Here is a 22,537-nt window from a genome sequence, read left to right as displayed (position 1 = left end):
AAAACCTGCACTAACACATGGTTACATTAGCAGTATTGCACTTTTCCATTCAAGCCTAATTTTGTCCAGCTAAAAGCCTAACCACCGATCAAGCAACATTATGGACTACAATTTCAAATCCTGTTACTGCAGGATTATTTTTGCTACGACAATACTGACAACGATCGAAATGTGTCAATTCCCTCAACATTCCTTATATCATTTAATACCTGTGAGTCTTTTCAGCCAGGCTTTCAAATAAACCACATTTTATTACATTTTTACATAAAGGGGCGGCAGGGTAGCCTAGTGGTTAGAGTGTAGGGGCGGCAGGGTTGCCTAGTGGTTAGAGCGTTGGAATAGTAACCGGAAGGTTGCAAGTTCAAACCCCCGAGCTGACAAGGTACAAATCTGTCGTTCTGCCCTTGAACAAGGCAGTTAACCCACTGTTTCTAGGCCGTCATTGAAAATAAAAATGTGTTCTTTTAACTGACTTGCCTCGTTAAATAAAGGTAAAATAAAAAGCCTTTGGATCAAACAAGGTCAATCACTCTAAACACAGTAGAATTAGTACTTCTTCCACACCGAAATAGCAGACATTGATCTAGGATTTGAATTTAATCTAGCTGATTTCAAGCAGAGGCTACCAACCTTGCTTGAGGAAATCATTGATGAGGCAGACAGACTGATGCAAAACAGGACTGATCCCGGCAAAGCTTTGAGTTTATCTCTCGAAACAAAGATTCACAGAGAACGCAAAGAAAACTTTCAAATGCCTTTCTTTCTGTCATCTTTGTTTTTTATATGAGTTATTCCAACTTTATATTTACATACTATGTGCCTCTCGGGTGAAGAAATAAATCAATTTAGAAGTTATATTTGGGTCAATAATGACTACTTTATTACAGAATATCACATCTACTGAATCGAAATGGACCAATCCTCAAGATATTGTTGTACATATATCAAAGATGAAAAATGTCATTAAAAAGCAATGCTCACGTTATTACATCAGATTTAGGGTAGGTCTCAAATGAAACACTCTGTAATGCTGAAAATTCTGTTATTGTGTGCAGCCCATTTCCCCAGAGTCGTGTGAAGAACACCCCAGTGTCTATAGAAACCTTGTGTCCCCCCAAGTTTTCTGAGCAAATTTTTTTTTCCATTTTAATTTTTTGACATAAAAATACCCGGAAATCAGCTCCAAGGGATTTTAATTTAAGAAATCTGTTCCCAAGTGTTCCCACTCATAATAGAGATACATGTGATTGTATACAAATGTAAGCAAGATTTGAAATTATTAGGTTTTACATTCTATCTGTTTGGGCTTCTTGAGGTTAATTTGCAGTCTACAAATTATTTGTAATTATGTTTCGGCCCCCCGACCATCCGCCCAACAAAAAAATCTACCCGCGGCTCAATCTAGTTGATGATCCCTGGTCTATAGCTACATATGAAACTGTAGTAAACTGCTCACATTGTATATAGACTTGTTTATACTGTATTATTGACTGTATGTTTGTTTTACTCCATGTGTAACTCTGTGTCGTTGTATCTGTCGAACTGCTTTGCTTTATCTTGGCCAGGTCGCAATTGTAAATGAGAACTTGTTCTCAACTTGCCTACCTGGTTAAATAAAGGTAAAATAAATACATTTAAAAAAAGAAGAGGTACTCTATACATGTACTATCTGCCTTCACATCAAAACATTTAAACCTGTTGGAGGTGTCGAGAAAACTGATGGGTGAAAATAACAATTTGAAGTCAGAGAATCAACTCTCCTCTGAACCTTTTGATTCTGAGTTCAAATTAAAGCAGTCCTCATTATGCCTGTATAGCTTATTATACCCTCTGTAGCTTCAATTGGCAGAGGCTCAGAGAACGGTGAGCCAAGGCAATCCTAGTTAATTCCTCCCTTCATGAGAACCGCGATCTCTCGCTTCTTTCAGCACGGCTCTCTGCATGCCTGCTGGGACGGACCTAGAATCGACCCTAGGTGCGCACCGCAGAACTCACTCCACGGGCTTCTCTCTTCATTGATCTGATTCGCTGTGTTTTTCTTTCCATCTCCGACACACAAAGAAACTCTCATATCGGGGTTGATGTAAGGGTAGATAGCCAGCGGTTAATGCTGTGTTGTACTGTTGATTCACAACCCACAGCAAACAAACAGTGCCTTTGTTTCTGACGAAGAGGACCCCTGTTCATCCATGCATATTTGTAGCATCGGTCTCGGGTAGGGTTGGAACATTTTACAACCCTAGTCTTGGGCTAAAAGTAATGGAGAAGGAAAAATGTTTTGGTAGAAAAGGGAGGTTTTTTAATAATTTATGACAGAAATCAAAGTAACCTAACATTGAGTCAGTTACTCGCAAGGGTCAAAATGTAGCTCCCCTGACTGTATGTTTTGTAGTGGAATCCTAAGAATTTGTCGGGGCTGTCGAAAGATCGCTTTGAGGTGTGGCGATCGCTGTGTGTTATGGTTGGTGGGGGTTTGAGGTCACAGTATTGGGTCAGAGTTCATGAGGGAAAGTGGCGAGGTCAGTCTCGTGGCTTCCCGCTTCTATGCATTCTGCCGCTGACACAAGTGACATGGTATCCCCACCAAGTGACATGGTATCCCCATCAAGTGACATGGTATCCCCATCAAGTGACATGGTATCCCCACCAAGTGACATGGTATCCCCACCAAGTGACATGGTATCCCCACCAAGTGACATGGTATCCCCACCAAGTGACATGGTATCCCCATCAAGTGACATGGTATCCCCACCAAGTGACATGGTATCCCCACCAAGTGACATGGTATCCCCATCAAGTGACATGGTATCCCCACCAAGTGACATGGTATCCCCACCAAGTGACATGGTATCCCCACCAAGTGACATGGTATCCCCACCAAGTGACATGGAATCCCCACCAAGTGACATGGTATCCCCACCAAGTGACATGGAATCCCCACCAAGTGACATGGTATCCCCACCAAGTGACATGGTATCCCCACCAAGTGACATGGTATCCCCACCAAGTGACATGGTATCCCCACCAAGTGACATGGTATCCCCACCAAGTGACATGGTATCCCCACCAAGTAACATGGTATCCCCACCAAGTGACATGGTATCCCCACCAAGTTTGGGTCACCATGAACCAAACCTTAATGCTTGTGTCACCACATGCAACAGAATGAGAAGGACGTTCTAATCCAAGTTGAATCCCTCAAGACCACGTTCTTCACAATAGCTCCTGCAATAGCTCTTAGAATATCTCTTACAATAGCTTTTATAATAGCTCTTACAATGGTTTCAAATGCCAGGCTTTTACATGTGATTTGGTCAGGATATAATTCGCTCGTTGAATACCACAGACAGTATATCATATTATAGAGGATATCTAAGTTACTGGATGGGTGTAACCAATGTCTCTATATTTTAAAGACAACCTAGATTTATACTCTGGGATTCCATGTCACTTGGTGGGGATACCATGTCACTTGGTGGGGATACCATGTCACTTGGTGGGGATACCATGTCACTTGGTGGGGATACCATGTCACTTGGTGGGGATACCATGTCACTCTGTTCCATCCATCGAATAGGCGGCGTGATTTTTTCCCAGAAACTAAGTGTATCTTTATCGTCGTGACAACAAAAGACAAACAAAGCTCTATGTTCAAAAAAAAATGTATTGTGTATTTCACCCTCTTCCTTTGAACACAGGGTGTCCGCTTCGACCCGGAGATCCCCCAAACTCTGCGGCTGGAGTTTGCCAAAGCCAACACCAAGATGGCCAAGAACAAGCTGGTGGGCACTCCCAACCCTCCTCCCTCCCAGCAGAGCCCTGGCCCACAGTTTATCAACAGAGACCCATGTGAGTGTTCCTGTCTGTCTGTCAGACCAAGCTGCAGGGCCCTGCACCACTGATAAATGGTAATCCCTTTACTTGGGTGAACATAGTAGGCCTTAACTGTAGCTATATTATAAACAGAGTGTTATAATTGTACACACAGTGTTGATGTATGGGAGCTACGTACAACCTAGATTGGAGCCATGTTGGAGTTAGGGCTTAGGATCTCAAACTAAACAGCTGTAGAAACGTGTGTGTAGGTTTTCATTTATCAGTTATAAGACACCCTTGGTCAATGTTTATTTTTGTACATTTAGACAGTTGTCCAGTATGGAATGTTACGAAATGACAGTCTTAAAAGTTTGTCTCTGGTCAATCAGTATGGTTTTAAATGAGGTTAATCAAGGACTAATATTCGTTCTCAAGCTCTGTCAAACACATTCCCCTTGTTAAATGAATGTTTAATAAATATTCTCTGTGTGCAGTACTAGCCTCGGTCATAATCCTACGCACCTAACCCCTTGACTCTTGAGATTGTGTTGAATTCGCTGATGTAGCTCTGTACTGTTTTACGTTTAGTTAAATATTTTGTCAAGTGTTTAAGTTCGAACATGGGCCATCTGTGGATTGCGTGGCTGTAGCTAGATTCTTACTTATTGACCAAAACATGTTCTTATCTGAAATCTTTTTGCCGGAGGAGAGAGGGAGTACACTTGCTGGGTCCTTGTGGAATAGGGAAGGAAACGATGAATGAAAGATTACGACGTAATTGTCAACCAATCTCCAAAACAGAAATCAATGGCTGTCGTTTTCTGATAAGGAGTTACACTAAAGGTCAAAAGTTGAAGAACACAATGTAGAAAATTTAAGAAAAACTCTTGAATGAGTAGGTGTTCTAAAACTTTAGACCGGTAGTGTATATCTGCCAGTTGATCTGAGAATACACTGAAATGGACAGTTTTTCAAGGCACCTGGAACATGGAAGCCATTGTTATTGTTGTTGATATAGGTACAGCTATTTGGTATTCTGTAGATCTATATGATGCTGTCTGGACATGATCTCCTCTTTCAAAAGAGGAGGCGGCAGGTAGCCAAGCGGTTAGAGCGGGCCAGTAACCGAAAGGTTGCTAGATCGAGTCCGTGAGCTGCCAAGGGGAAAATAACGGTTTTTCTGCCCCTGAGCAAGGCAGTTAACCCACTGTTCTTAGGCCGTCATTGTAAATAAGAATTTGTTCTTAAATGACTTGCCTAGTTAAATAAAGGTAAAATTAAAAAAAATATATATATACAGTGCCTTGCGAAAGTATTCGGCCCCCTTGAACTTTGCGACCTTTTGCCACATTTCAGGCTTCAAACATAAAGATATAAAACTGTATTTTTTTGTAAAGAATCAACAACAAGTGGGACACAATCATGAAGTGGAACGACATTTATTGGATATTTCAAACTTTTTTAACAAATCAAAAACTGAAAAATTGGGCGTGCAAAATTATTCAGCCCCCTTAAATTAATACTTTGTAGCGCCACCTTTTGCTGCGATTACAGCTGTAAGTCGCTTGGGGTATGTCTCTATCAGTTTTGCATATCGAGAGACTGACATTTTTTCCCATTCCTCCTTGCCAAACAGCTCGAGCTCAGTGAGGTTGGATGGAGAGCATTTGTGAACAGCAGTTTTCAGTTCTTTCCACAGATTCTCGATTGGATTCAGGTCTGGACTTTGACTTGGCCATTCTAACACCTGGATATGTTTATTTTTGAACCATTCCATTGTAGATTTTGCTTTATGTTTTGGATCATTGTCTTGTTGGAAGACAAATCTCCGTCCCAGTCTCAGGTCTTTTGCAGACTCCATCAGGGTTCCTTCCAGAATGGTCCTGTATTTGGCTCCATCCATCTTCCCATCAATTTTAACCATCTTCCCTGTCCCTACTGCTGCCACCACCATGTTTGACAGTGGGGATGGTGTGTTCAGGGTGATGAGCTGTGCTGCTTTTACGCCAAACATAAGGTTTTGCATTGTTGCCAAAAAGTTCAATTTTGGTTTCATCTGACCAGAGCACCTTCTTCCACATGTTTGGTGTGGCAAACTTTTAACGACACTTTTTATGGATATCTTTAAGAAATGGCTTTCTTCTTGCCACTCTTCCATAATGGCCAGATTTGTGCAATATACGACTGATTGTTGTCCTATGGACAGAGTCTCCCACCTCAGCTGTAGATCTCTGCAGTTCATCCAGAGTGATCATGGGCCTCTTGGCTGCATCTCTGATCAGTCTTCTCCTTGAATGAGCTGAAAGTTTAGAGGGACGGCCAGGTCTTGGTAGATTTGCAGTGGTCTGATACTCCTTCCATTTCAATATTATCGCTTGCACAGTGCTCCTTGGGATGTTTAAAGCTTGGGAAATCTTTTTGTATCCAAATCCGGCTTTAAACTTCTTCACAACAGTATCTCGGACCTGCCTGGTGTGTTCCTTGTTCTTCATGATGCTCTCTGCGCTTTTAACGGACCTCTGAGACTATCACAGTGCAGGTGCATTTATACGGAGACTTGATTACACACAGGTGGATTGTATTTATCATCATTAGTCATTTAGGTCAACATTGGATCATTCAGAGATCCTCACTGAACTTCTGGAGAGAGTTTGCTGCACTGAAAGTAAAGGGGCTGAATAATTTTGCACGCCCAATTTTTCAGTTTTTGATTTGTTAAAAAAGTTTGAAATATCCAACAAATGTCGTTCCACTTCATGATTGTGTCCCACTTGTTGTCGATTCTTCACAAAAAAATACAGTTTTATATCTTTATGTTTGAAGCCTGAAATGTGGCAAAAGGTCGCAAAGTTCAAGGGGGCCGAATACTTTCGCAAGGCACTGTATATATATATATATATATATATATATATATATATATATATATATATATATAAACTGTCCCATTAATGACTAGGGTAGATTTTTTTCCTTTTAATCTGAAATATTTTTTGTAGTGTAAATATCCACCTCAACCGGTAGCCTTTTCACTCTGCTCACCTTTAAACAATCTCACCCTGTATCTTTCTTCATCTGTCCCTCTTCTCCCTCTTACCTCTATTTCAAGTCACGCTCACTCTGTAACACCTCACTCACTGCATCACAGTAGTCTAAAGTTCCTTCTTCGCCTCATCTCCTCTCTTCCAACCACAATGGCCTAAATATAGAGGATACGCAAAAAAGCAATATGGCGGAATTTCACAGGGTGACTCCCGTTCACCTATCCGGGTCTTTCAGATCAACGCTTACAAAAGAGAGGAGACCACTTATGACGTGTGTACCTACATGTCACACATCCCTCCACCCTGTCTGTTCCCCCTCATCCACTCCCTCCGTCACTCCCTCCGTCACTCCCTCATCCACTCCCTCATCCACTCCCTCCGTCACTCCCTCATCCACTCCCTCATCCACTCCCTCATCCACTCCCTCATCCACTCCCTCCGTCACTCCCTCATCCACTCCCTCCGTCACTCCCTCATCCACTCCCTCATCCACTCCCTCATCCACTCCCTCCGTCATTCCCTCATCCACACCCTCCGTCACTCCCTCATCCACTCCCTCATCCACTCCCTCATCCACTCCCTCCGTCACTCCCTCATCCACTCCCTCCGTCACTCCCTCATCCACTCCCTCATCCACTCCCTCATCCACTCCCTCATCCACTCCTCACCGTTCTCCTCCTTTTCTTGTCTCCACAGATGAGCTCACAGTACCCGCTCTGTACCCTGGCGGCCCAGACATGTGGGCGTCATACCCGCTGTACCCGGCGGAGCTGTCGCAAGCCCTCCCTCCTGCTTTCACCTACCCCTCCTCACTTCACACTCAGGTAAAAACGAAACACCTGAGCCCACACCTACCTAACCTACCACACCTATCTGCCTACCTCCCTGTCTTTATTTATTTATCCCGTATTTTACCGGGTCAGTTGACTGAGAATGCATTCTCATTTACAGCAACGACCTGGGGAATAGTTACAGAGGGAGAGGAAGGGGGGATGAATGAGCCAATTGGAAGCTGGGGATGATTAGGGAGCCATGATTGTATGAGGGCCAGATTGTGAATTTAGCCAGGGCACTGGGGATTACATGCCTACTCTTACCATAAGTGCCATGGGATCTTTAGTGACCAACAGAGAGTCAGGACACCAATTTAACAATCCCATCTGTAAGACGGCACCCTACACAGGGCAATGTCCCTAATCACTGCCCTGGGGCATTGGGATAAAAAACATTTCCCCTAAAGAAAGAGTTCCTCCTACCGGCCCTCCAGCAGCATCTAGTCTCCCATCTAGGGACCAAACAGAACCAACCCTGCTTAGTTTCATAGGCAAGCCTGCAGTGGAATGCTGCTACACACACAACTACCTACCTACAGCCATAACTACCTACCAACCTACCTACCTAGCTAACTACCAAACTACCACCTACCTACAGTTGAAGTCGGAAGATTACATACACTTAGATTGGAGTCATTAAAACTAGTTTTTCAACCACTCCACAAATTTCTTGTTAACAAACTATAGTTTTGGCAAGTCGGTTAGGACATCTACTGTCCTAACCGACATCTACAAGTAATTTTTACAACAAATGTTTACAGGCAGATTATTTCACTTGTAATTCACTGTATCAGAATTGCTGTAGATCAGAAGTTCACATACACTAAGTTGACTGTGTCTTTAAACAGCTTGGAAAATTCCAGACAATGATGTTATTGCTTTAGATGCTTCTGATAGGCTAATTGACATTTTTTTGAGTCAATTGGAGGTGTACCTGTGGATGTATTTCAAGGCCTACCTTAAAATTCAGTGACTCTTTGCTTGACATCATGGAAAAATCAAAAATAAATCAGCCAAGACCTCAGAAAAATATTGTAGACCTCCACAAGTCTGGTTCATCCTTGGGAGCAATTTCAAAGCGCCTGAAGGTGCCACGTTCATCTGTACAAACAATAGTACGTAAGTATAAACACCATGGGACCACGCAGCCGTCATACCGCTCAGGAAGGAGACGCGTTCTGTCTCCTAGAGATGAATGTACTTTGGTGCCAAAAGTGCAAATCAATCCCAGAACAACAGCAAGGGCCCTTGTGAAGATCTATAAGTATCTATATCCACAGTAAAATGAGTCCTATATCGACATAACCTGAAAGGCCACTCAGCAAGGAAGAAGCCACTGCTCCAAAACTGCCATAAAAAAGCCAGACTACGGTTTGCAACTGCGAATGGGGACAAAGATCGTACTTTTTGGAGAAATGTCCTCTGGTTTGATGAAACAAAAATACAACTGTTTGGCAATAATGATCATCGTTATGTTTGGAGGAAAAGTGGGGAAGCTTGCAAGCCAAAGAACACCATCCCAACCGTGAAGCACGGGGGTGGCAGCATAATGTTGTGTTGGTGCGTTGCTGCAGGATGGACTGGTGCACTTCACAAAATAGATGGCATCATGAGGGAGGAAAATTACGTGGATATATTGAAGCTACATCTCAAAACATTACTCAGGAAGTTACACCTCAGCAATCACTGCCTCATTGCCTGCATCCACTATGGGTCCGCGGTCAAACGCTCCATAAAACAGTCCTGCGAGCAGGCCTTTCTAATCAACCTGGCCCAGGTATCCTGAAAGGATATTGACCTCATCCCGTCAGTCGTGGATGCCTGGTCATTCTTTAAAAGTAATTTCCTCACCATCTGAAATAAGCATGCCCCTTAAAAAAAATGTAGAACTAAGAACAGATATAGCTATTGGTTCACTCCAGACCTGACTGCCCTTGACCAGCACAAAAACATCCTGTGGCGGACTGCAATAGCATCGAATAGTCCCCGTGATATGCAACTGCTCAGGGAAGTCGGGAACCAATACAAACAGTCAGTCAGGCAAGCAAAGGCTAGCTTTTTCAAACAGAAATGTGCATCCTGTAGCTCTAACTCCAAAAAGTTTTGGGACACTGTAAAGTCCATGGAGAACAAGAGCACCTCCTCTCAGCTGCCCACTGCACTGATGCCTAGGTAACACGGTCACCAACGATAAATCCATGATAATCAACAATTTCAATAAGCATTTCTCTACGGCTGGCCATGCTTTCCTCCTGGCTACCCCGAACCCCGGCCAACAGCTCCTCACCCTCCGCAGCTACTTGCCCGAGCCTCCCCAGCTTCTCCTTCACCCAAATTCAGATAGCAGATGTTCTGAAAGAGCTGCAAAAAACCGGACCCGTACAAATCAGCTGGGCTAGACAATGTGGACCCTCTCTTTCTAAAATTATCCGCCGCCATTGTTGCAACCCCTATTACCAGTCTGTTCAACCTCTCTTTTGTATCGTCCGAGATCCCTAAAGATTGGAAAGCTGCCACGGTCATCCCCCCTCTTCTAGACCCAAATTGTTATAGACCTATATCCACCCATCCATCTTTCTAAAGTCATGTTAATAAACAGATCACTGACCATTTCAAATCCCACCGTACCTTCTCCGCTGTACAATCCGGTTTTCCTATCTGGTCATGAGTGCACCTCAGCCACGCTCAAGGTACTAAACGATATCATAACCGCCATCGGTTATGTCTGTCAATCACCGTATTCTTATCGGCAGACTCAACAGCCTTGGTTTCTCAAATGACTGCCTCGCCTGGTTCACCATCTACTTCGCAGATAGAGTTCAATGTGTGAAATCGGAGGGCCTGTTGTCCGGACCTCTGGCTGCCTCTATGGGGGTACCACAGGGTTCAATTCTCGGGCCGACTTTTCTCTGTATATATCAACGATGTCGCTCTTGCTGCGGGTGATTCCCTGATCCACCTCTACGCAGACAACACCATTCTGTATACATCTGGCCCTTCTTTGGACACTAACCTCCAAACAAGCTTCAATGCCATACAACATTCAATGCCATACAACATGTTTAAGAGCAGCCTTCAACTACTCTTAAACGCTAGTAAAACCAAATGCATGCTTTCAACCGTTCGCTGCCCGCACCCGCCCGACTAGCATCACTACTCTGGACGGTTCTGACCTAGAATACATGGTCAACTACAAATACCTAGGTGTCTGGCTAGACTGTAAACTCTCCTTCCAGACTCATATCAAACATCTCCAATCCAAAATCAAATCTGGAATCAGCTTCCTATTCCGTTTTGTTACCACAGCCCCTTATACGACCTGTATGCTCTAGTCGGCTGGCCCTCGCTACATATTCGTCGCCAGACCCGCTGGCTCCAGGTCATCTACAAGTCTATGCTAGGTAAAGCTCCGCCTTATCTCAGCTCACTGGTCACAGTAACAACACCCACCCGTAGCATGGGCTCCAGCAGGTGTATCTCACTGGTCATCCCTAAAGCCAACACCTCCTTTGTCCGCCTTTCCTTCCAGTTCTCTGCTGCCAGTGACTGGAACGAATTGCAAAAATCGCTGAAGCTTGAGACTTATATTTCCCTCACTAACTTTAAACAGCAGCTATCTGAGCAGCTAACCGATCACTGCAGCTGTACATAGCCCCTCTGTAAATAGCCCATCCAATCTACCTACCTCATCCTAATATTGTTTTTTTTAAACTTTCCTGCTCTTTTGCACACCAGTGTCACTACTTGCACATCATCATCTGCTCATCAATCACCCCAGTGTTAATCTGCTAAATTGTAATTACTTTGCTACCATGGCCTATTCATTGCCTTACCTCCTCACTCCATTTGCACACACTGTATATAGACTTTCTCTTTTTTTCTATTGTGTTTTTCACTACACTTGTTTATTCCATGTGTAACTCTGTGTTGTTGTTTGTGTCGCACTGCTTTGCTTTATCTTGGCCAGGTCGCAGATGTAAATGAGAACTTGTTCTCAACTAGCTTAACTGCTTTTAAATAAAGGTAAAATAAAATAAATAAAACACACACACACACACACACAGAACATACACTCACTCGCAAAATAGGCCTCTGTGTTTTCACTAAGGGGCGAGAAGTGCATGTATTCATTAGGCTCTGAATCGGGTGATTCTGAATGAGTCGATTCTGGTTTCAAATTAGTTGACTCATGATCTGAATCTCAGCAGGTTGACACTGGTTAACTGAATCGATTCTTATGACCTGAAGTATGGATTCTGAGTCAACTCTGTTAAAATGTATCTTAGAAGATTGACTGAATATCTTGTGTAATGAATTTAACTTGAAAATTGACTTGAAAAGGAGTGAGTCGACTCTTTTAAAATGAATCTTAGAGTTTTTAACTGAATGTCTGGTGTTCTGAATATGAGCGAGTGGACTCCTTTGAAGTGAATCATGTTGCTGGTGTGCCTTTTGTTCAGATTCGCTGGCTCCCTCCTGCAGATGGAACTCCCCAGGGATGGAAGTCCAGGCAGTTCTGTTGAGGTATGTGTAACGTGACACACACACACACACACACAAACACACACACACACACAGACGTGCATGACCTACACTACTGGTCAAAGGTTTTAGAACACCTACTCATTCAAGGGTTTTTCTTTATTTTTATTATTTTCTACATTGTAGAATAATAGTGAAGACATCAAAACTATGAAATAATACATATGGAATCATGTAGTAGCCAAAAAAGTGTTAAACAAATCTAAATATATTTGAGATTTGAGATTCTTAAAATAGCCACCCTTTGCCTTGATGATAGCTTTGTACACTCTTGGCATTCTCTCAACCAGCTTCACCTGGAATGCTTTTTCAACAGTCTTGAATGAGTTTCCACAAATGCCAAGCCCTTGTTGACTGCTTTTCCTTCACTCTGCGGTCCGACTTATTTCAAACCATCTCAACCAGCTTCATGAGGTAGTTACCTGGAATGCATTTCAATCAACAGGTGTGCCTTCTTAAAAGTTAATTTGTGGAATTTCTTTCCTTCTTAATGCATTTGAGCTAATCAGTTGTGTTGTGACAGGGTAGGGGGGTATATAGAAGATAGCCTTATTTGGTAAAATACCAAATCCATCTGATTATGGAAAGAACAGCTCAAATAAGCAAAGAGAAATGACAGTCCATCATTAGTTGAAGACATGAAGGTCAGTCAATACGAAAAATGTCAGGAACTTTGACATTTTTTTCATGCGCAGTCGCAAAAACCATCAAGCGATATGATGAAACTGGCTCTTATGAGGACCACTACAGGAATGGAAGACTGAGAGTTACCTCTGCTGCAGAGGAGAAGTTCATAAGAGTTGCCAGCCTCAGAAATTGCAGCCCAAGAATTCAAGGCACACTTACCCAGCATGTCTACCACAGCATTCTGCGATAAGCCATCCCATCTGGTTTGGGCTTAGTGGGACTATCATTTGTTTTTCAATAGGATAATGACCCAACACACCTCCAGGCTGTGTCAGGGCTATTTTACCAAGAAGGAGAGTGATGGAGCGCTGCATCAGATTACCTGGCCTCCACAATCACTCGACCTCAACCAAATAAGTCGGACCGCAGAGTGAAGGAAAAGCAGCCAACAAGTGGTCAGCAGTTGTGGGAACTCCTCCAAGGCTGTTGGTTGAGAGAATGCCAAGAGTGTGCAAAGCTGTCATCAAGGCAAACGGTGGCTTTTTGAAGAATCTCAAATATAAAATATATTTTGATTTGTTTAACACTTGATTCCATATGTGTTATTTCATAGTTTTGATGTCTTCACTATTATTCTACAACTATTGGTTAGAGCCTGTAAGTAAGAATTTCACTGCTGTATTCGGCGCACGTGACAAATAAACTTTGACGTGATTTGTAAAAAAAAAATGTAAAAATAAAGAAAAACCTTTGAATGAGTAGGTGTTCTAAAACTTTAGACCTGAAGTGTCTTCAGTGTTTGACAGGCTAGGGATTCTGGAAGGACAGCAACCGTAATTCCAGGGCACTCATGTAGGAGTGCACTTATTGTAAAACACAATGTGGTGGTGTAGTGGAAGGAATAAGCAGGTATAAGCCATATACCCACTTTTAATTTAAGTGGGAACTCACTTCTTAATCCTTACCGATGCATATCAAAGTAGTATAGTGTATGTGTACGACTTATCAATTATGTAGTGCAACAGAGAAATCGTGTACAAGTTAGCCTACACAATCGCAAAGCAGGTGAAATATGTTCATAGTCACGTCGTACACATAGCCTAGTTTCAGAGGAACATCATCTGCAGGCAGCAAGAGTATGCAGCTCTCAACTGTTTTGTTTTAAAATTTTACCTTTATTTAACTAGGCAAGTCAGTTAAGAACAAATTCTTATTTTCAATGACGGCCTAGGAAAAGTGGGTTAACTGCCTGTTCAGGGGCAGAACGACAGATTTGTACTTTGTCAGCTCGGGATTTGAACTTGCAACCTTCCGTTACTAGTCCAACGTTCTAACCACTAGGCTACCCTGCCGCCCACCCTGCTGGCATGGAGCAGCTCACAAAAGAATGACATCGGTAGCTGGTAGGGTAGGAAATATGTTTCAGTTTATGATATCTACCAGTAAACGCTAACTAAGGCAACAATGGCTATGCAAAACAAGTATTTAAAAAGTTTGGTCCAAAGTCATGGTTAGTAGGCTATTTGTGATGCGCAATTCAGTCATCATGCGCTGTTTGCATCAGGGGCGTAGGCATGAGTGGGCCTAGGTGGGCCCACCCACTATAAATCTGAAAAATATATATGAAAACGTAGGATTTTTCCACGCATTCTTCCTTCACTGGGCGGGCTGTTTGGGAACTTTTTGGCAAAATTAGGGTATACCCACTTCTCCAGGGACCACTGCATAGGACCGATGGAAAGACAGCAGTCACACAGAGCATGATATTAAACGATAAGCAGTCCACTCACTTTGGTATAATAAGCCCAGTCGGTCTCAAACATAAGAAAACAAAACACACAACCATTAGGCTAATCATTTCCCAATCGAAATGGACCATATTGAAACTATTACTTCCCGTTGCAAAAAAACCCTTTCACGTTAAGCACACAAAGTAACCGGTGACCTGAAGTTTAAATGCAACAATGTTTCACACAAGTTATTTTTCAAAGAGATGGCTAACAACAACAACAAGCTTGCTGCAATAAAAATAACAGTTCCATTCACCAGATGATAATCATTTGAAACTTAACTTCTTGTTGAAAGTTATTCTTGAGAAGGGAGAAGTGAACAAATTAGCAACAACATCCTCTTTGATAACATGTGCTGTAGATGCTGCAAACTAGCCAACAACAAAAGATAGCTTCTGGTCGCTATTGCGTAGTGATCTGTTGGCCTTTGAGAAGGTAGAAGTTTCCATTATTTTTTTGTAAAAATGGTCCCACCCATTACAAGTCAAAATGTGATTGGTTGATTCCACTGTCACTCCAAAATGTTGCCCTAAAACAGTTGAATGGCAGATGCCTTCAATCTAGCTTCTGATGGCCTAGCCAATGGCTGACTTAGCTAGCTTGATTCATCTCCCCAGAGACCACCAAAGAAAAATCCTGATTGGATCTTTTTTTTCTCTCTCTTCAGTGTTAATCCATTAATTTACAACAAAACCTGAAGATATTAAATCAGAGCATCATTGAAAAGAATAATATAATTATAATTACAATTATTATTTTATAAATCTTTAGCCTTTCTCTGAAGGCGTAGAAGGCCCTCATTGTTCTCCGCTGTGTTTGGGTTACTAATAATGTATAGAGTGTCTCTATTTGACTCGGTCTCGCCCCCTGTCTGGTCTTGTTCTTGACTCGGTCTCACCCCCTGTCTGGTCTTGTTCTTGACTCGGTCTCACCCCCTGTCTGGTCTTGTTCTTGACTCGGTCTCGCCATCTGTCTGGTCTTGTTCTTGACTCGGTCTCGCCCCCTGTCTGGTTTTGTTCTTGACTCGGTCTCACCCCCTGTCTGGTCTTGTTCTTGACTCGGTCTCGCCCCCTGTCTGGTCTTGTTCTTGACTCGGTCTCACCCCCTGTCTGGTCTTGTTCTTGACTCGGTCTCGCCATCTGTCTGGTCTTGTTCTTGACTCGGTCTCGCCCCCTGTCTGGTCTTGTTCTTGACTCGGTCTCACCATCTGTCTGGTCTTGTTCTTGACTCGGTCTCGCCATCTGTCTGGTCTTGTTCTTGACTCGGTCTCGCCCCCTGTCTGGTCTTGTTCTTGACTCGGTCTCACCCCCTGTCTGGTCTTGTTCTTGACTCGGTCTCACCCCCTGTCTGGTCTTGTTCTTGACTCGGTCTCACCCCCTGTCTGGTCTTGTTCTTGACTCGGTCTCGCCCCCTGTCTGGTCTTGTTCTTGACTCCTGTCTTGGTCGTGAATAGGTGGTCTTAAACACAACACTGGTACACACACGCACACACACACACACACACACACACATTTATAATTATTATGGTCTGGTCTCATGACGTATGGGTATTGTAATTGAAAATGCTTCAGAAAATGCTAGGACACAACATACTGTACACATTCATAGGAATAACACACAGTCAACTTTCACGGGGTGGGTAGTATTTAGTAGTATGTAAGTAGTAAGTGGTATGACAGTCTCATTGGAACTAAGGCACAACAATTTATTTAGCCTTATACAACCTGTAAACAACCTGACCATGACAACACAAAATACCTGGTAATGTCCTCTTTGCACCCAGATTCACCCGATGGTCACTCACTTCCTGGTAGAAGGCACTAAAATATATTTTCATTTATTTTTTTCCACCCAGGTCATAGCCCAGTAAGCCAGTCTCTCAATTGATGTCATGCATTTTTTTCTTAGATATGAAACATCAAAGGCAATGACTCAAACAGAATGAAGAATCATCTCTGGGGGCTATGTGTTAAAGGTCCAATGCAGTCATTTTGATCTCAATATCAAATCATTTCTGGGTAATAATTAAGTACCTGACTTACTGTACCTTTAATTGTTTTCAATTGAAATGGTAAAAATAAACCAAAATAACTTTATTCGCAAAGAGCAATTTCTTAAGCAATAATTTAGATAGAACCGTGGGGAGATAAAAACTGTAAACTAGCCGCTTTTGGCAGATAGGTTTGGAATTCCCTTTCTTATTGGTCTATTTAACTAATTTATGTCACCAAGCAGGTCAAAACTCCATCCCACCAAAACAGGCTGAAATTTAATTTGGTCTTTTCAAACAGCTCTTAGACCAAAATGGCATTATTATACATTTCACAATTTCACAGTATTATTCCAATCTCATAGTGTGGAAATATAGATAAAACTCAGGAAAATAACATTTTTGACTCTACTGGGCCTTTAATACTGACTGCTTGCTGGAGGGAGATGACACTGAGATACATGGCTTCCACTCTTCCTGTATTCAGGGTACCTACCATACATCCTGTATTCACGGTACCTACCATACTCTTCCTGTATTCGGGGTACCTACCATACTCTTCTTGTATTTAGGGTACCTACCATACATCCTGTATTCACGGTACCTACCATACTCTTCCTGTATTCGGGGTACCTACCATACTCTTCCTGTATTCAGGGTACCTACCATACTCTTCCTGTATTCAGGGTACCTACCATACTCTTCCTGTATTCAGGGCACTTACCATACATCCTGTATTCGGGGTACCTACCATACTCTTCCTGTATTCAGGGTACCTGCCATACTCTTCCTGTATTCAGGGTACCTACCATACATCCTGTATTCAGGGTACCTGCCATACCCTTCCTGTATTCAGGGTACCTGCCATACTCTTCCTGTATTCAGGGTACCTACCATACCCTTCCTTTATTCAGGGTACCTACCATACTCTTCCTGTATTCGGGGTACCTACCATACTCTTCCTGTATTCAGGGTACCTACCATACTCTTCCTGTATTCAGGGTACCTACCATACTCTTCCTGTATTCAGGGCACCTACCATACATCCTGTATTCAGGGTACCTGCCATACTCTTCCTGTATTCGGGGTACCTACCATACATCCTGTATTCAGGGTACCTGCCATACTCTTCCTGTATTCAGGGTACCTACCATACCCTTCCTGTATTCAGGGTACCTGCCATACTCTTCCTGTATTCAGGGTACCTACCATACCCTTCCTGTATTCAGGGTACCTGCCATACTCTTCCTGTATTTGGGGTACCTACCATACATCCTGTATTCACGGTACCTACCATAATCTTCCTGTATTCGGGGTACCTACCATACTCTTCCTGTATTCGGGGTACCTACCATACTCTTTCTGTATTCAGGGTACCTACCATACTCTTCCTGTATTCAGGGTACCTGCCATACTCTTCCTGTATTCGGGGTACCTACCATACTCTTCCTGTATTCAGGGTACCTACCATACTCTTCCTGTATTCAGGGTACCTACCATACTCTTCCATCATTACAGATAGCATGCTGTACTGTTGTAATGTCACACTTGATATTGCACAAGATTTAATGATACTAACTCGATCGATAACGTTTGCTGTGTTATAGCCTACTACTGACTATATAGATAGTTATACAGTCAACATGTTGAAGGTATCCCGTTATAACCTCTAGATAGTTGTACAGTCAACATGTTGAAGGTATCCCGTTATAACCTCTAGATAGTTGTACAGTCAACATGTTGAAGGTATCCAGGCATAACCTCCAGATGGTTGTACAGTCAACATGTTGAAGGTATCCCGTTATAACCTCTAGATAGTTGTACAGTCAACATGTTGAAGGTATCCTGTTATAACCTCTAGATAGTTGTACAGTCAACATGTTGAAGGTATCCAGGCATAACCTCTAGAAAGTTGTACAGTCAACATGTTGAAGGTATCCCGTTATAACCTCTAGATAGTTGTACAGTCAACATGTTGAAGGTATCCAGGCATAACCTCTAGATAGTTGTACAGTCAACATGTTGAAGGTATCCAGGCATAACCTCTAGATAGTTGTACAGTCAACATGTTGAAGGTATCCCGTTATAACCTCTAGATAGTTGTACTGTCAACATGTTGAAGGTATCCAGGCATAACCTCTAGATAGTTGTACAGTCAACATGTTGAAGGTATCCCGTTATAACCTCTAGATAGTTTTACAGTCAACATGTTGAAGGTATCCCGTTATAACCTCTAGATAGTTGTACAGTCAACATGTTGAAGGTATCCTGTTATAACCTCTAGATAGTTGTACAGTCAACATGTTGAAGGTATCCAGGCATAACCTCTAGATAGTTGTACAGTCAACATGTTGACGGTATCCCATTATAACCTCTAGATAGTTGTACAGTCAACATGTTGAAGGTATCCAGTTATAACCTCTAGATAGTTGTACAGTCAACATGTTGAAGGTATCCAGTTATAACCTCTAGATAGTTGTACAGTCAACATGTTGAAGGTATCCAGGCATAACCTCTAGATAGTTGTACAGTCAACATGTTGAAGGTATCCCGTTACTTTCCCTGTGGTCAGTGGATCCCTTTGCACTACTGATGATTATTTAGAATTCTATTTTTGTCGTGTTTACAACAATAGTTACAATGTAACACATTGCAGGGACAGGGCAGTGGGTTTAAAGGCTGTAGAAGAAATGACTCAACTCTAAACAGGACAGCTGCATCACTGCATGGAATAGTCAACAGTAACCGATCCGATTGTGGTACATGTTCATCTGTCGGTAGACAAGCACAACTCAAAGCCACAAAACCACACTCCCTGCTAGTGTGTGTGTGTGTGTGTGTGTGTGTGTGTGTGTGTGTTTGTGTGTGTGTGTGTGTGTGTGTGTGTGTGGTGTGTGTGAGTGTTTGTTCGGCGCCAGTCACCAGACCCCCCCTCCCTCCTCCCTCCATTCCCAAAGGCTAGGACAGGAAGAAACATGTTCCCGAGACCCCCGAAGGAAAAAGGGAGAGATGGGAAGGGGTGAAGCGCAGATAGGGGGGGGGGGGTTAAGACTTACTGTTGATTGGTGCTAGTTCTATTGTGCCATTCCCCCTAACCCTGCTCCCAGCTCTAAAAACACACAGGCTGTTTTCAGAGGAGGGCGAGGACAAAGAAAAACGGACCGTAAAATACGATTTTTCTTTCGTCTTTATCTGTCTATCTTTCTTTCCTTTTGGGGATTCTGATTCCTCGAGGGGGCAGCGAGGAAGGGAGTGGCAAGGGAGGGGTTTTAGGGGCGTAAGTGCCCTTCTATCAAACGGAGCTGAAATCATTTATACAGTCAGGCTTCCCCAGTGGATATTAACCCCTTGATCAAAGAACAACATCCCTGCATCCCGCACTGATTAGGATCCGAGTGAATTTTTGTTTTCTGATTAATTTGGTCTGTTTATTGGTCAGAGTCAATGGTTGTTTCCTGATTATTTGGGCTATTTAGAGATCAGAGTCAATGGTTGCTTCATAATTATTCGGGCTGTTTATTGAAACTGCACTCATCTACTGTACAAAGACATGAACATATCTAAAGTAATTCCCTAAAGAGGATGACTTACAGGAAGTCGAGAGCTTGGGACTGTCTGCAAAAAGAGGATTCTGAGATAATTGGCTTTAAAGTTCCGAACCCTCATTGGTTTGAATGGCGTCAGCAATTTGAACTTAATGTTATTTTGAACTTAACAACATGAATTGAGGTATTTAGAGTACTATATAGCTAGAGAACATTGAACAGAACAAGGCTATGCCAATAACTACATTTTGAGCAAAAATCCAGAGATAACGTGACACAAGTCAGTCCCGAGCTCTCGATATGTACGTGATTGTATACAAACATACGCATACGCACGCCTCTGCAGACACACACGAACACACACACACTCTCTCTCTCTCTCACACACACACACACACACACACAAACACACGCATTTCCCACTTTCCTCACTACCCCCAACACCCACCACCCCACCACACTAATCGCACACGCGATGCCTCACCCTCCCAAAACATTCCCAAAATCCCCACAATTGGCATCTAAACGTGTTAAGGCATCCTGAGACAGAATCCCATAAGATCCCGTAGGCTTTGTCCCCGTTATAATACATAACGCCTAAATCTATTTCCTGTGACGTTTGGGAAAAGGATAATGAAGTTAAGTTCAAAGGGCTTTGTTTATCCTTGCCCTTTTCAGCTGTGGCTTTTTCTGCAGCTGTGCCAACTCACTAGTAGACTAGTACTGACCTCGTGCCTTTCTCCAGCATCGCTATGCTAAATGAATTGGTCATAAACGCAGGTATGTGATATTTTAAAACAATAAGCATGTACATAAGATCAAGAGTGCCCATCTTTTTAAATCAGTGCTTTCAAGTCAACTACTGTACATTAAAGGTTATACTTGTAACATTTCCTCCTGCAATGTAGGGTGGCAGGTAGCCTAGTGGTTAGAGCGTTGGGTCAGTAACCAAAAAGTGTGTGGATCGAATCCTTGAGCTTTCAAGGTAAAAATCTGTTGTTCTGGACAAGGCAGTTCACCCACTGTTCCCTGGTCGGCTGTCTTTGTAAACAAGAATTTGTTCTTAACTGACTTGCCTTGTTAAATATATACTACTTCTAAATGTCCATAACATATAAGTATTAATAAAATGATAAAAAGTGTGACATGGCAAAGTAGCTTTCTTACCATGGCTAGTCAAACCAGCCTGGTTTTCTATGTTCATCTTCCTGTTTTACAATTGGTTGTCATTCGCAAGGTTGACAATATTAGAAGCAAATATTAGCAGCACAAAACTGCAAAAGTTATTTTAGGGATTATGATAAGCGAGGTAAGAAAACCTCGCCTCGCTACCTCGCTACTGGTATAGCCTCGCTACCTCGCTACTATTATAGCCTCGCTACTTGTATAGCCTCACTACTGTATATAGCCTCGCTACTTGTATAGCCTCGCTACTGTTATGGCCTCGCTACTGTTATGGCCTCGCTACTGTTATAGCCTCTCTACTGTTATAGCCTCGCTACTGTTATAGCCTCGCTACTGTTATAGCCTCGTTACTGTTATGGCCTCGCTACTTGTATAGCCTCGCTACTTGTATAGCCTCGCTACTGTTATAGCCTCGCTACTTGTATAGCCTCGCTACAGTTATAGCCTCGTTACTGTTATGGCCTCGCTACTTGTATAGCCTCGCTACTTGTATAGCCTCGTTACTGTTATGGCCTCGCTACTGTTATAGCCTCGCTACTGGTATAGCCTCGTTACTGTTATAGCCTCGCTACTGTTATAGCCTCGCTACTGTTATAGCCTCGCTACTTGTATAGGCTCGCTACTGTTATAGCCTCGCTACTGTTATAGCCTCGCTACTGTTATAGCCTCACTACTGTTATGGCCTCGCTACTGTTATAGCCTCGCTACTGTTATAGCTTCGCTACTGGTATAGCCTCGCTACTTGTATAGCCTCGCTACTGGTATAGCTTCGCTACTGGTATAGCCTCGCTACTGGTATAGCCTCGCTACTGGTATAGCCTCGCTACTGTTATAGCCTCGCTACCTCGCTACTGGTATAGCCTCGCTACTGTTATAGCCTCGCTACCTCGCTACTGGTATAGCCTCGCTACTGGTATAGCCTCGCTACTGGTATAGCCTCGCTACTGTTATAGCCTCGCTACTTGTATAGCCTCGCTACTGTTATAGCCTCGCTACTTGTATAGCCTCGCTACTGTTATAGCCTCGCTACTTGTATAGCCTCGCTACCTCGCTACTGGTATAGCCTCGCTACTGTTATAGCCTCGCTACCTCGCTACTGGTATAGCCTCAATACTGGTATAGCCTTGCTACTGTTATAGCCTCTCTACTGTTATAGCCTCGCTACTGT

The 22,537-nt window shown here is 42.9% G+C and overlaps 1 protein-coding gene across 2 annotated transcripts in view; it reads left to right on the top strand.

Moving 5' to 3' along the window:
* The window catches only part of LOC139379112 (RNA-binding protein with multiple splicing-like), a 66,206-nt gene that overhangs the window by 31,041 nt on the left and 12,628 nt on the right, over nucleotides 1-22,537 (top strand). Inside the window, exons 5-7 of one of the 2 annotated variants that reach the window (XM_071121938.1) lie at nucleotides 3,699-3,849; nucleotides 7,554-7,681; nucleotides 12,151-12,214. In XM_071121938.1, coding sequence (XP_070978039.1) covers nucleotides 3,699-3,849; nucleotides 7,554-7,681; nucleotides 12,151-12,213 — 342 coding nt within the window. In that variant the 3' untranslated portion in view covers nucleotide 12,214. The remainder of the gene's footprint in view (nucleotides 1-3,698; nucleotides 3,850-7,553; nucleotides 7,682-12,150; nucleotides 12,215-22,537) is intronic. The other variant, XM_071121939.1, reaches the window with a different exon arrangement.

Source organism: Oncorhynchus clarkii, chromosome 21 (genome assembly GCF_045791955.1).
Source record: "Oncorhynchus clarkii lewisi isolate Uvic-CL-2024 chromosome 21, UVic_Ocla_1.0, whole genome shotgun sequence".
In the NCBI taxonomy this organism is placed as follows: Eukaryota; Metazoa; Chordata; class Actinopteri; order Salmoniformes; family Salmonidae; genus Oncorhynchus; species Oncorhynchus clarkii.
This window is presented reverse-complemented; position numbering and strand designations above follow the sequence as displayed.